At 45.3% G+C, this 15,704-nt stretch overlaps 1 protein-coding gene across 1 annotated transcript in view; it reads left to right on the top strand.

The window, feature by feature from the left end:
* The window catches only part of CTSF (cathepsin F), an 81,716-nt gene extending 67,250 nt beyond the window's left edge, over positions 1-14,466 (top strand). The window contains exons 10-14 of the mRNA XM_075326326.1: positions 2,884-3,003; positions 4,351-4,415; positions 4,807-4,897; positions 4,982-5,040; positions 7,448-14,466. Of these exons, the coding sequence (XP_075182441.1) occupies positions 2,884-3,003; positions 4,351-4,415; positions 4,807-4,897; positions 4,982-5,040; positions 7,448-7,522 (410 nt within the window). The 3' untranslated portion in view covers positions 7,523-14,466. The remainder of the gene's footprint in view (positions 1-2,883; positions 3,004-4,350; positions 4,416-4,806; positions 4,898-4,981; positions 5,041-7,447) is intronic.
* The last annotated feature ends 1,238 nt before the right edge of the window (positions 14,467-15,704 follow it).

Here is a 15,704-nt window from a genome sequence, read left to right as displayed (position 1 = left end):
ACAACTCGTGGAAGATATTCTTATCTTAGTGTTCTGCTCAGGGAGGGTCTCCCTGGCCATCGGCATTGCCTACTTTGCCTTCCCTCCTGCAATCTGGTTGGGAAAGAGGTTGGTCGCTCGGCTCCCTTTAAGGGCAAGTCTCGGCACTATCCGTGTTCTTTTCAGAAGCGTCTAGCACGTCTTCCTAAGGTGCGCACGTTACTACAGGGGGTTTGTCATATTGTGCCCCCGTACAAGCGGCCGTTAGATCCATGGGATCTGAACAGGGTACTAGTTGCTCTCCAGAAGCCGCATTTCGAGCCTCTGAGGGAAGTTTCCCTTTCGCGCCTGTCACAGAAAGTGGCCTTTCTGGTTGCGATCACGTCGCTTCGGCGAGTGTCTAAGCTGGCGGCTCTGTCATTCAAGGCTCCCTTCCTAGTGTTCCACCAGGACAAGGTAGTGCTGCGCCCTATTCAGGAGTTTCTCCCTAAGGTTGTATCCGCGTTTCTTCTTAATCGGGATATACCCTTTCCTTCCTTTTGTTCTCATCCGGTTCTCCGGTATGAAAAGGATTTACAGTTGTTAGTTCTGGTGAGAGCACTCAGAATCTACATTTCCCGCACGGCGCCCATGCGCCGCTCTGATGCATTTTTTGTCCTTGTCGCTGGTACGCGCAAGGGGTTGCAGGTTTCTAAAGCCACCATGGCTCGATGGATCAAAGAACCAATTCTTGAAGACTACCGTTCTGCGGGGCTTCCGGTTCCTTCAGGGCTGAAGGTCCATTCTACCAGAGCCGTAGGTGCGTTTTGGGCATTACGACACCAGGCTACGGCTCAACAGGTGTGCCAGGCAGCTACCTGGTCGAGCCTGCACATTTTTCACCAAACATTATCAGGTGCATACCTATGCTTCGGCGGACGCCAGCCTAGGTAGAAGAGCCCTGCAGGTGGCAGTGGCTTCCCCATAGGGGAGGGCTGTCTTGCAGCTCTAACATGAGGTATTTCTTTACCCACCCAGGGACAGCTTTTGGACGTCCCAATCGTCTGGGTCTCCCAATAGAGCGCTGAAGAAGAAGGGAATTTTGTTACTTACCGTAAATTCCTTTTCTTCTAGCTCTTATTGGGAGACCCAGCACCCGCCCTGTTGTCCTTCGGGATTTTTTTGTTGTTTGCGGGTACACATGTTGTTCATGTTGAACGGTTTTTCAGTTCTCCGATGTTACTCGGAGTTAATTTGTTTAAACCAGTTATTGGCTTTCCTCCTTCTTGCTTTGGCACTAAAACTGGAGAACCCGTGATATCACGGGGGGGTATAGCCAGAAGGGGAGGGGCCTTGCACTTTTTAGTGTAGTGCTTTGTGTGGCCTCCGGAGGGCAGTAGCTATACCCCAATCGTCTGGGTCTCCCAATAAGAGCTAGAAGAAAAGGAATTTACGGTAAGTAACAAAATTCCCTTCTTCTTAACCAATAAATGCATATGATGATGTAAAATTTTGTGTCAGGAGACTCGCGACTGACAAGATATCAAATATTTACAAAAAAATGTGAGGGGTGTACTCACTTTTGTGATATATACTCTATGGGCAGACGTTCTGTGGACTTTGCATGTTGGGCGCAGGTCACACTGGTGTTTGTTTACAATTGTAGATAAATATTCCAGTAATGTCATAGTTACAGATACCCAACCTTCTCATATAAATATCTTCTTGTCCATACGTGGGGTATAAAAGTGTCCCGGATAAGATGGTGACCTTTGAGGTGCATGGGGGACACGCTGGGTGGTGTAGCCGCCAAGAAAACTTGATAAGGGTCCATCGCATGTACGATTTTCTGGTCTCCACATACAGAGAGATTTTTTTTTTCCATTCTGGAAAAACGGATATTAAACAGATCCAGGACAAAAACCATGATAATCAATGACAGATCCAGGACAAAAACCATGATAATCAATGGGCCCTTCCATTTCCGTTTGCAAATCTTCTATATTCTCAAGAACAGAAGGATTTTTAGTTCTCCAGTTCACCGCTTGTTTCCTATTTTACCGGCTACCTCCGCAGTGTCAGCGTGGCATGGAGCGAACGCCTGCAGACTGTTTATATGATCGCTTTATAGAAATCCATATTTAACTATAATTTTAAAGGGAACCAACCACCAGAATTTTCCTATATAACATAAATCCAGTGCTATACTGGCACTATCAGGCTGATTCTATACATACCTTTAGGTGTCAGCTTGGATGTATATAGATGTATATTCAAACCACAAGCAAGTAAAGTTTGTAAAATGAGCAGCTTTTTGAGTGACAGCAGCTGCCGATCAGCTGATAGCTGGGGTGGGAATTCATAGTGATTCCCGCCTTCCTGCCTGTTCTTCCTCCCCCTGTTATTTATGCTAATTCTATTATAGAATCGTTTTACTAAGTGACTAGAAGGACTTGTGCTGATGTCATACCCATGTGACCAGAAGGGGTGAGGCCGCAACCAACAGAAAAGTAATGTTGCTTCCTGGTATCAGCTATGTTAGCTGAGGCCCTGCCCCTTCTGGTCACATGGGTATGACATCAGCACAGGTCCTTCTAGTCACTTAGTAAAAAGAATCTATAATAGAATTAGCATAAATAACAGGGGGAAGATGGATAGACAGGCAGGGGGCGGGAATCACATTGAATACCCCCACAGCTATCAGCTGATCGGTAACTGCTGTCACTCAAAAAGCTGCTCACTTTACAAACTCTACTCGCCTGTGTTTCAAAACCTATACATCCAAGCGGACAACTAAAGGTATGTATAGAATCAGCCTGATTTTAGGTTATACAGTATAAGAAAATCCTGGTGATTGGTGCACTTTAACGGTTTTTCTTTCTTACAAACTGGTTACATGACCATATTTCTTTTTTTGTATTCCAGGAGGACTTGAGTCAGAACAAGATTACAGCTACCAGGGCCACAAGGAGGGGTGCAGCTTCTCCACCACCAAGGTCTCCGCCTATATCAACAACTCCGTGGAGATTCCAAAAGATGAGACGCGTAAGTCCCAAACCCCCCCATTGCTTCTGATAAGAATAAGACACTGTAAAAGCTTAGACCTGGTTTGCACGGAATATTCATTATTGGACGGGCGTGCTAAGAGGGTGGAATGAGCGCAGAAACTAACGCCCTTATGACTAGTCCCTGGCCTCATTAGCATATCATAAAGGATCTTTAGAAACACTGTTTCTAAAGATCTCTTTATCTATGCTACTAGATACAGGGGCGGTTAGGCAGGGATATGGATATGCATCCAGAACTGCTCGTGGGTCTGGGTGCATATTACACCTGACAGGTTCCCTTTAATCAAAAATATTGCACCATTTCTTATATAGCCTCTTCGTTTTGATGCACATCCAATTTTTATGTTGTCTGTGGTCATAAATCTGCTGTGAATTGTTCAGAAAAAGACAAAGAAATAAGTTACAAACTCTCCATTCAAACTGAATGAACTCACTGACAGATTCTCAGTTAACTCATTATGCAGCCGTCAGTAGACAGTGCAACACAGAGGCTATAGAAGGTAGATGGTGCAATTTTTTTAATGAAACCCAATTGCAAGAATTAATTTTAGACCCAAATACTTGCATTAAGGTAAAAAAAAAAGGGGGGACAACCCCTTAACTGTACACAGATGCAAGTATTATTTCTTTCAGTAAGATGGGGTAACTTGCAATACGTTGTATGCACCACTATATAGAGACGAAAGGGTTGTCCAACTTATCTGGGTGCAACTATTACCAGTGAGGTTACGAGAGGGGTCGAGTTTATGAAACTAAACCCCAGACAGCGCTTGAACTGAAAAGAATAAATTGATATTGATATCCAAAATACAGAGAGTGAGATGCAAAAGATGATCCTGATCATAAGATGGGCACAACGATGCATACACCAAATATATACCTCACTTTAAGTATATAAAATCTGGAAGAAAAAATAAAGATCCTGCCAAAAATTGTGAAATAAGTTCTGGCCCTTTTTAATATAGGGAGAATAAAGTTGGGGCTCTCTGCTGTCTCACTAATTTAACTGCTGGGTGAGACTTCCTGCTTCTCAGCTTTGAGATCCTACTTGAGAGAGGGGTGCGCAGCATGTAAACACAGGGGAGATCTGCGCTGGTAATGTCATTACAAGATAATTTGTGAGATTTATTCCTGCATATTATGCTTAAACGTTCATCTAATGTGCTTTTTGCAGACTTGCTGCTAATCAGGATGATTTTAGTGAATTAACCCCGTAAGATCCCGGGAAGTTTTCGTGTTTTTTTTTTTTTCTTGGTCCCCTTGTTTCAAGAGCCATAACCTTACATTTCTTTCAAAATGGTTTCATCCTGTCATTTCTTTTCAGAGATTGCAGCCTGGTTGGCACAGAATGGACCAATATCCATAGCCCTTAATGCTTTTGCAATGCAGGTAAGACCCTCTGACTTCTGTAAGCGTCATTATTTTTCAGATCTCTGAATGCTGAGCCCTGCATAACCCCGCTTACAGCTCTGACTGGCGACAGCTTTCTGTGTACACTGTATATTGACAGAAAGCTGCTGATCAGTGGTGCTTTTGTAATGCAGGTGAGACCCTCTGTCTTCTTTAAGCCTTATAATTTTGTAAATCTAACAGAGCTCTGAATTCAGAGCCTTTTATAACTCTGCCCCTACACCACTGATTCACATCTTTCTGTGCACACTGTATATTGACAGAAAGCTGCTGATCAGTGGTGGATGCGCGGCTGAACCGGTATGTGAGTGATCCGCTCCACTACTGAATTACTAGAATAATGTATTGACTCATTTCTTTTTCTTTTTAGTTTTACCGTAAAGGGATATCTCATCCGTTCCGCATACTTTGTAACCCTTGGATGATCGACCATGCTGTCCTGTTAGTGGGTTATGGAGATCGTGAGTTGTCAATTGTGTCTTTTATCCTGATATCGATAAATGGCACTTTTCATTACAATTCTCTTTTTTATTGTTTCTCTGTAGGAGATGGTAAACCTTTCTGGGCCATCAAGAACAGCTGGGGAACAGACTGGGGCGAGGAGGTAAATCGAGGATTTCTTCTCTGATAGTACATATAGGTCTCACAGCGGAGTGGTTGTATGCTGTGGGCTCAGGAGCTGTGCACGCTCCGCACAGGGCAGGTGCCTGGCTCAGGTCGCTGCTGCTTCACCATCTAAATGCTGCTATCAATCTCTGAAAGTGGTATTGAAATGTACCGATGCCCGAGGGGCATTCATAGCATGGCAGGGACCTTCCTGACTGCCATCTTGGCACTCCTATGAAGCCAATCATGCGAGTTTCTACTTTTAATAGATTATTTTTTATTGCTATATAAAAGAATAAAGTGTAAAGCTAAAACAACAAACAAACAAAAAAATGTTTGTGTGTGTATATATGTGTGTATATATATATATATATATATATATATGTAACAGTTTGAATCGCACCCCTTTTTCCAGCCTTAAAAAAGAACCGCTTACTCATTACTTCCATAAAAGTCCATACTATTACATATGTGGTAACTAGTGATGGGTGGGCACTACCCCGCTCAGACGGGTGCGACTCGAGTACCTAGGTATAATGGAAGCCAATGGTAAACTCAACCGATTTTTCTAGAAGCTCTTCCGGGAAAAAAGCGTTCCATTGACTTCCATTATATTTGGTATACAAGTCCATCCGAGCATTCCGACTCCTTGTAGCAGTACCGAGCACCCGGGCATGGTAGTGCCCGCTCATCACTAGTTACGAGTACTGAGCACCTGAGCATGGTAGTGCTCACTCATCACTAGTTACCAGTACTGAGCACCCGAGCATGGTAGTGCTCCCTCATCACTAGTTACGAGTACCGAGCACCCGAGCATGGTAGTGCCCGCTCATCACTAGTTACGAGTACTGAGCACCCGAGCATGGTAGTGCTCGCTCATCACTAGTTACGAGTACCGAGCACCCGAGCATGGTAGTGCTCCCTCATCACTAGTTACGAGTACCGAGCACCCGAGCATGGTAGTGCCCGCTCATCACTAGTTACGAGTACTGAGCACCCGAGCATGGTAGTGCTCGCTCATCACTAGTTACGAGTACCGAGCACCCGAGCATGGTAGTGCCCGCTCATCACTAGTTACGAGTACCGAGCACCCGAGCATGGTAGTGCCCGCTCATCACTAGTTACCAGTACTGAGCACCCGAGCATGGTAGTGCCCACTCATCACTAGTTACGAGTACTGAGCACCCGAGCATGGTAGTGCTCACTCATCACTAGTTACGAGTACCGAGCATGGTAGTGCCCGCTCATCACTAGTTACCAGTACTGAGCATGGTAGTGCCCACTCATCACTAGTTACCAGTACTGAGCACCCGAGCATGGTAGTGCTCACTCATCACTAGTTACGAGTACCGAGCACCCGAGCATGGTAGTGCCCGCTCATCACTAGTTACCAGTACTGAGCACCCGAGCATGGTAGTTGCCCGCTCATCACTAGTTACGAGTACTGAGCACCCGAGCATGGTAGTGCCCACTCATCACTAGTTACCAGTACTGAGCACCCGAGCATGGTAGTGCCCGCTCATCACTAGTTACGAGTACTGAGCACCCGAGCATGGTAGTGCCCACTCATCACTAGTTACCAGTACTGAGCACCCGAGCATGGTAGTGCCCACTCATCACTAGTTACCAGTACTGAGCACCCTAGCATGGTAGTGCCCGCTCATCACTAGTTACCAGTACTGAGCACCCGAGCATGGTAGTGCCCGCTCATCACTAGTTACGAGTACTGAGCACCCGAGCATGGTAGTGCCCACTCATCACTAGTTACCAGTACTGAGCACCCGAGCATGGTAGTGCCCACTCATCACTAGTTACCAGTACTGAGCACCCTAGCATGGTAGTGCTCACTAGTTACCAGTACTGAGCACCCGAGCATGGTAGTGCCCGCTCATCACTAGTTACCAGTACTGAGCACCCGAGCATGGTAGTGCTCACTAGTTACCAGTACTGAGCACCCGAGCATGGTAGTGCTCCCTCATCACTAGTTACCAGTACTGAGCACCCGAGCATGGTAGTGCCCGCTCATCACTAGTTACCAGTACTGAGCACCCGAGCATGGTAGTGCCCACTCATCACTAGTTACGAGTACTGAGCACCTGAGCATGGTAGTGCTCGCTCATCACTAGTTACGAGTACCGAGCACCCAAGCATGGTAGTGCCCGCTCATCACTAGCGGTACCTAAAGCAGTGGTCACTTAGTGTGCTCTATCATACTAGTCACACACTCTCAGGATCGTTGGTGTTCCCAGCCGTCGTACCATCGCTGATCACATATTTATCACCAACCCATCAGGTGATAAATGTCTGTGGTTCGACCCGATCAAACCCCAAAATTGTTTTCCTATTTTTTTCTGTCCCTTTTTTTTCCATTTACTTGAGTAACTTTGATTATTTCTTCTTTCTAGGGATATTATTATTTGTATCGCGGTACCGGGGCCTGTGGGATGAACACAATGTGCAGCTCTGCGGTTATAGATTAGAGCCGTCTTCGGAGGAGACCCTGCTGTCCGTGCACTGATCTTAAGTATTAAGCGATGTCTCTCCTTACACGGGGCCGGTCGTAGATTCTTACTAACATCTCGTTTTTAATGATAGATATTTATTCCAGGATAGCGCTATATGAAATGATCTAAATTTATTTTTAATGTTTTGTCATGGAGAATGATTTCAATGTCAGTGTCTCCCGCAGACTGCGCACCTATAGGAGCACTCACTTTTAATTTATGTTTTTAAGGGGAAATTAAGTGTCATTTATCTCCTGCGAGACTTGTTTGTACCTGTACAACTCACCTGTATGATCTGGTTTTACGTATGATAACCATTATGGTGGTTTATGATATTGATTTTGGGGAGAATCTGCTTCAAAAGCCTCCCAAAAACTTATCGTGAAGACACCCTGAAGCTTATCGTGAAGGCACCCTGGAGCTTAGCGTGAAGGCACCCTGAAGCTTAGCGTGAAGGCACCCTGAAGCTTAGCGTGAAGGCACCCTGAAGCTTATCGTGAAGGCACCCTGGAGCTTAGCATGAAGGCACCCTGAAGCTTAGCGTGAAGGCACCCTGGAGCTTAGCGTGAAGGCACCCTGAAGCTTAGCGTGAAGGCACCCTGGAGCTTAGCGTGAAGGCACCCTGAAGCTTAGCGTGAAGGCACCCTGAAGCTTAGCGTGAAGGCACCCTGGAGCTTAGCGTGAAGGCACCCTGGAGCTTAGCGTGAAGGCACCCTGGAGCTTAGCGTGAAGGCACCCTGGAGCTTAGCGTGAAGGCACCCTGGAGCTTAGCGTGAAGGCACCCTGGAGCTTAGCGTGAAGGCACCCTGGAGCTTAGCGGGAAGGCACCCTGGAGCTTAGCGGGAAGGCACCCTGAAGCTTAGCGGGAAGGCACCCTGGAGCTTAGCGGGAAGGCACCCTGGAGCTTATCGTAAAGACACCCTGAAGCTTAGCGGGAAGGCACCCTGAAGCTTAGCGGGAAGGCACCCTGGAGCTTAGCGTGAAGGCACCCTGAAGCTTAGCGGGAAGGCACCCTGGAGCTTAGCGGGAAGGCACCCTGGAGCTTAGCGGGAAGGCACCCTGAAGCTTAGCGGGAAGGCACCCTGAAGCTTAGCGGGAAGGCACCCTGAAGCTTAGCGGGAAGGCACCCTGAAGCTTAGCGGGAAGGCACCCTGGAGCTTAGCGTGAATGCACCCTGGAGCTTAGCGGGAAGGCACCCTGGAGCTTAGCGGGAAGGCACCCTGGAGCTTAGCGGGAAGGCACCCTGGAGCTTAGCGGGAAGGCACCCTGGAGCTTAGCGGGAAGGCACCCTGGAGCTTAGCGGGAAGGCACCCTGGAGCTTAGCGGGAAGGCACCCTGAGGTCCCCATGATAACTGCCAGCCAAACAATTTTGCCGCGACAGCCATGTTCCCCATCTCTTTAGATATAGGAATTCTCCATGAAAGCTACTGCCCGATTTTTCTGGCAGTAGCTTTATCTCCATAAAGAACTAAAGGCTCAGCCCCTGAAATTCAGTAGGCCGGATCTTATTCTTTCCTGTTGGCAGAGAATATGGAAGGTCTGATAGTTTCAGGTGTATCGGTTGGTTCTATCTGTATTAGCAGGTATGACTGACCTAACGACTATGGTGACCTCAAGACTTTTTTGTTTCATGCTTGATCGGATATTGAATTATGGAGTAGTTGTTATCAACATGTGTCAGTTTTCCTTTTTCTAGAGATGTGCTAACTTGCCTACTTTTTCCAGACTGCATTGCCTGGTGTGTAAATGTTCTTTCATGATGTGGCGGTATCCATAAGGAGAAAGAGTACACCATAGACACACATCCAGACAACCATTACGTCGCTCTGCACTAATGAGGGACAAACACTTTCCTCTTTCCTTTGGCGGTGACTTTAATTTGGTTTACATCCTTTAAAGTGGATCTGTCACTTCCGCAAAGAAAATAGAGTTAAATATCTTGTAAAAGTCCCATAACGCCCCTGATGCTGACGCTTTTTTCCGTTTTGCGCTGCGTCGCTTCATTGCAGAGATATTCACATTTGTTGCTTTTGGAGCGCAGAATGTGAAATCTCTCCTTGCAGTCCAATTGGGCATTTTTTCAGAGTCTTCTCTGGGGGTGTGAATTTTCACCCCTTCTTCCTATACACTGCCAATCACATCTGGTCTAGCAGTCTTGAGTTGTGATTGGCAGAATATGGGAGGGAGGGGCAAAAGCACACCTCCCCCAGAGAAGTCTCTGAAGAAATACTAAGTTGGACTCCAAACAGAGATTTCACATACCGAGCTCCCCCCAAAAATATGAATATCTCCACAATGGAACGGCGCAGTGCAAAACGGAAAAGATCGGCAGAATCAGGGGGAGCTCGGGGATTTTTACAAAGTAACCAAATTTTATTTTAAACAATTGACAAATCCTCTTTAAGGCCCTCATAAAAGTCAGCTCAACCTGATTTTTATGAGACTGGAGTCAGGGGGAGAGCGCTTTAGGATGAAAGTTCTTTCTGTAGACCGTTTTCTCTTGTATGGGCGAACTTTAGTCTTTTTGTCAAGGGTCAGACACTGACTCATAAGGTGGTTTCTTCAGTTGGTGGCACTAGGAATATGGCTTTCATTCTCGGAGAGATGAGCTGAGGTTCATAGAATAATGGTCCCATAGTCACTATCCCTGCATTGTCCATGACTGCAGTACAGCGACGTGACCCAGATCTGTCCGGATCGTTCACATCGCCCAGCAGAATCTGATGTAACCACAGCCAGAAGCTCCGTGTAATTATACACAAAGGAGACGCGGCCATTTTTCATCCTTCGATGTAACATGTGTTGCCCATTTTCCACCACAATGAATCACAAGAAAGGTTCGGCCGCACTGAACGGTTCAGCTCCAGTCATTGCAGCGTTTTGCTAGTGCCAGCATTAATTCATTACAATGCTTATTATTCATTAACACATATCAGAAACACGCAGCCATTCCCCACCGGCCCAATTATACATTACATCCATGATCAGCGAGGCATTGAGGAGATGACGAAGCATCTTTCCCGAACAAATAACCATTACACAGAACACATTTCGGAGGGGAGAGAGCACCCACCCTGGAAACGGCGGACTTCATTTCTCACGGAAAGTCATTTTTCAGGTTTTTAATGCTGTCTGAAATATTTATGTGAGAAGGGGATTATATGCCACGATGGGGAAATTAGTGCTGAAATCATCCGATTTAGACTGTTTTTGTGCGAAATCAACACATGACTTTAGGTAGCAAAAAATTAAAGTGGGTTTCAAGCTCCAAAGAAATGGCCTTCTATGTGGCACAGGACAGAAACCCAAAACCTCCCTGAAAAAACCCCAAAAAACTGCCTCCTGCTTTAGCGCTGCCGCTTTGACTGCCTACACTGGATTGAGGAGATGGTGTCATGACCGCTACCCGCCACTGATTGCCTGCAGGGTTAGGTGACTGATGGTTCGGATTACAATTTGTTCTGTCCGGTGGAGAATATGGAAGGTGTAGGTAACAAAAAATTAAAGTGGCTGTCGAGCTGAAAAAAAAAATGTCCTCCTAACTGACACAGGACAGAAACAACCCCCCCCCCCCCAAAATTGCCTTCTGCTTTAGCGCTGCCTCTTTGACTGTCTACACCGGATTGAGGAGATGGCGTCATGATCGTCAGCCACCTGCTCGATAAGGCCAATGATTGGCTGCAGAGTTAGGTGACTGGTGGTCGGACTCGAACTCGTTCTGTCCGGTGGAGAATTTCAAAGCCGTAGGTAACAAAAAATTAAATTGGGGGTCAAGCTGAAGAATATGTCCTATCTCACACAGGACTGAACCCCCCCAAAAAAACTTCCCCCTGTTGTGGCGCTGCCACTCCAACTATCTACATAGGATTGAGGAGATGGTGTCATGGCCGCTAAGGCCACTGATTGACTGCAGTGTTAGGTGACGGGTGGCCCGGACTACAACTCGTTCTGTCTTGTGGAGAATATTGAAGCCGCACTGGTGGAGTAGGGGGCAGAGTCCGGGATAAGCTTCCCATGGGGAGGGAAGTGGTACTGGCACATCTTTAATGAGTTGTCCACCTTTTCCGAATTTTTTTTTTTTATTTTTAAGTGCATGTATTTGTGTCATCGTCATCTCGCTGCATTATGAGGCTAGTGACAGATTCAGGAATTGAGTCATTTTCCAATCTTGACTCCATTTTAAATGTGTTTTCCTTTTACTTTGGCAGTTGTAGGGTTAATGTCAGTATTCCTTGTCTCATTACCAACTAAGGGGTTTCCGGTTTGGACCACTCCCAGTCCCTTTTATATAACCTATGCTACCAGCAGAGGGTACTGGTTATTCTTTTTGCCATTTGGATGTGGGTCCTGGAGGTGGAAGGAGCTGCTGAAAATCTGTTGAGTTATGGTGCTGACTGCAGTAATCTGTCGTTGTCTTTTCCCCCCGTCTGTCTTCCTTCCCTGGGGTGTAGTTTTAGTGCAGTGGTGGTTCTAGCATACCTTACCTGCCCACTCCCTAGCCAGGGCTATTGTAGGGTCTCTCAAGGCTTCAGGTTCATATTTGGCGACATGTGAGGAACCTGTATAGGGACTGGCTAAGAGAGTAGGGACTGCTGCAGGTAAGTAGAGGAGGTGTCCATCTTCCCTCTAACTAGTTTTAGGGCTCTCTGTTGTTAAAGTGTCCCTGGTGTACCCCTTGTTTGTCGTGGTGTAACCCCTGTTGTGTGTTTTGGCTCACGCCAGACTCTCCCTTACAATTTGGGGCTGAAAATAATTTTTGGAACTGCGTTTCATTACAAGTTTTGCACCTTTTGGCTTTTATAGGCTTGTTGTGTTTCTGCACATTCAGCTTTAATGTGGTCTGTGGTTATAAATCACATATTAAAGACTTACAAACTCCCCATCAGCCTCGTGGCCAGCTCGCTGACAAACTCTCAGTAAACTCATTCTGCAGCCAGCAATAGACAGTTGAAACACAGAGGATTTGGAAAGCAAACTGTGCAAATCTTTAATGAAATCAAATTGAAAAAAATGATTTTTCCCCCACAATACAGGCACTTAAAGGCAAAGAAAAAAAAGGACAACATTTTTAAAGACGCTGTTCAGTGTAAATGTAGTATTAAGGTAAAAATTAAAAAAGGATTTATAAAAACTATGGTCTAAAACGATGGGTGGAAGGGAGCCGGCCAGCACTTTGACCCTAATAAAATGCTGTTAGTATTCATGGTCATGATGGTTTCATGACCAAAGAAAACCACTTTTAAACTGCCGTCAGATGCGGTATCATGGGCTGTCAGCGCTGAACACCTTCCCATCCCCTCTGCTCTAGACTGGCCGTTCTAGTGGTCGCCTAGCTGGGAGTCTATCAGTGTATGTTTAACTGCTTTATAGGCAATGTACACCTTTGCTCATTATTTTTTTTTTTGCTTCCTAAATCCAAAGTTAAGCAACATTCTAAATAGTCGTCATTAAAAGTGTTCTACCGTCCTGCTGCTTCAGATTGTCTGTAGTCTATTAACAGGCTAAATTATCTGCAAAACGGATAAAAATCCAACAGTGCTCCTGTTGATTCCCTCTCTTCCTCCCTATCTTCCCTCAGTGGTATATAATTGTGCACAGATCAGCAGTGGAGAGGGGAAAGTATATAAGATCTAATAGTGTGTAGAGAAAACAGGCTGTTTATAAAGAAAAAAATAAGCAGATGGAGAGGAAATCATTGCAGGATAGAAGCTGTGATGATAAATGAAAGCAAGTGAAAAATGGCTACACCTGGGGTACACAATGACCTCATATACAGCCTGTATTACTGGGAGAGACACTTTTATAAGAGAAAAATTTAGGTGCAGGATAGGAGCTGTTATGATATTGATATGTTAAAGCCAGCCACACCCTAGATACACAATGACCTCATATCCAGCCTGTATTACTAGGAGAGTAGCTCTTATAAGAGAAAAATTAAGGATTAGAATTACTGATGCAGGATAGAAGCTTTTGATGATAAATGAAATCAAGTGAAAAACTGCCACATCCGGGGTACACTATGACCTCATACAGCCTGTATTACTGGGAGAGACACTTCTATGAGAGAAAAATTACAGATCAGAATTGCTGATGCAGGATAGAAACTTTTGATGATAGATGAAAGCAAGTGAAAAACTGCCACACCCGGATTACACAATGACCTCCTATCCAGCCTGTATTACTGGGAGAGACACTCCTATAGGAGAATAATTAAATATCAGAATTGCTGATGTAGGTTAGAAACTGTGATGATATATGAAAGCTAGTGAAAAATGGCCACACTCTGGGTACACAATGACATCATATTCAGCCTATATTACTGGGAGAGACATTCCTATAACAGAAAAAATAAGGTTCAGAATTGCTGATGCAGGATAGAAGCTGTAATGATATAGTAAAGCAAGTGAAAAACAGCAGCACCTTAGGTACTCACTGACCTGATATCCAGCCTATATTACTGGGAGAGACACTGATTTTTAAAGCGGTTATGTGGAAACACCGTTCGTGTAGACGGAACGCAGATTGTTGTTGGATTTTACATGATTTTGGTGCAGAATCCACAGCACAATCCTTGTCAGATCTTTAGTGGGGTTTATTGAATCTTTCATGTAACAAGACATGTTCTCCCAAAATGTTCTTCCCCTTTCAGTTGTGTATTGTCTATTCACAAAATTGTTACATAAAGGGTTATTTTATCCATAATCCATCTCTAATAAAGCTATATATTAGGCCAATGAACAAAAACCTCTAACTGCACAAAGTGGGTTTCAGTAATGTACGATATAAGCTAAACTCCGCTGTATACCTCGAGATTGTACCGATTAGAAGCTAATGATATTATTTGTGATCTCAAACTGTTGTAGTAAATTGTCTATATACCTCCGCCCTGCATCATTACAATAAATATGTCTGCCTCTTGGTCTTGGGTTGCTTCACTTTTTCGGGGAAGGTGAGTCCATACTCTTAAAGGGGTTGTATAAAATGTCTGTGTATTGGTGTCACACATGGCAGAAGGAAGCCATGCTAAAAAGTTTGGAATAGTGGGTAGAGATGGAGAGCGAGCCACTTTACCGGTCAAAAAATGTTGTTGCTTTTAATCATTAAGGGGTTAAAGGGATCCGGTCACCAGATTTGGCATCTATAAACTGCAGCCACCTTCTTATATACAGCATTCTAGAATCTAATATATAAAGCTGAGTGTATGTATGTATGTATGTATGTATGTGTGTGTGTGTGTATGTCCGCTAAAGTAATTTGCACCGTCGCATTTACAATCACGAAATTTTGCACAGACTCCCCATGTGACTCAGGGAACGTCATAGACTATTTTGGGCGGGAAAATGTAACCCAGCGCTTTACAGTTACTCTTCAAAAATCCTGCCTCCATTAAACTGAATGGAGGTGTGAGCTACAGGTTATTAATAGCAACTGTCAGTGGTTGCTGTAGGAACAAAATAAACTGTTAGTATAAGAAGCTTATATGTGAGGTAATAAGATGTCAGTGGGGAGATGGAGAGAGACAGAAAGAGATAGAGACAGAGAGAGGGAGACAGGGAAAGAGACAGACAGAAACAGCCCTGGAAAGAGACAGATGGGCAAAGAGAGAGACAGACACACACCTAGAGACAGACACAGAGATGGAGACAGACTGATACAAATACAGACAGACAGCGACACACAGACAGAGACTGGGAGAGAGACAGTTACTATCCCGGGCAACGCCCAGGTACTACAGCTAGTACTGTATATAAGTACCCAGGCCACTGTGTATGATGTAAAAAAACACCATTATTATACTCACCTAGGGGGCGGTCCGGTCCGATGGGTGTCACTGCTCACAGGTCTAGCGCCTCTATGTGGTGATCGCCGTCCTCCTTCTACCCAGCCCCGTGTTGATGACGCGTCCTATGTTATCCACACAGGCGGGCATTGCAGTGCTGCACATGCGCACTTCTCTCTGCCCTGCTCAAGGCAGATCAAAGAACTGTAATGTGCAGGCGCGGGTGGCCCTTGACCTTTCCTAGCGCCTGTGCATTATAGCACTTTGCTCTGTCCTCAGCAGTGCAGATCAAAGTGTGCGCCTGCACAGGAGTATAATGGAGGCCTCTGTGTAGATGATGAAGGACACTTTATCCATACTGGACTGGGAAGGAAGAG

The sequence above is a fragment of the Anomaloglossus baeobatrachus genome, chromosome 10, assembly GCF_048569485.1.
Source record: "Anomaloglossus baeobatrachus isolate aAnoBae1 chromosome 10, aAnoBae1.hap1, whole genome shotgun sequence".
NCBI classification, from domain to species: Eukaryota; Metazoa; Chordata; class Amphibia; order Anura; family Aromobatidae; genus Anomaloglossus; species Anomaloglossus baeobatrachus.
This window is presented reverse-complemented; position numbering and strand designations above follow the sequence as displayed.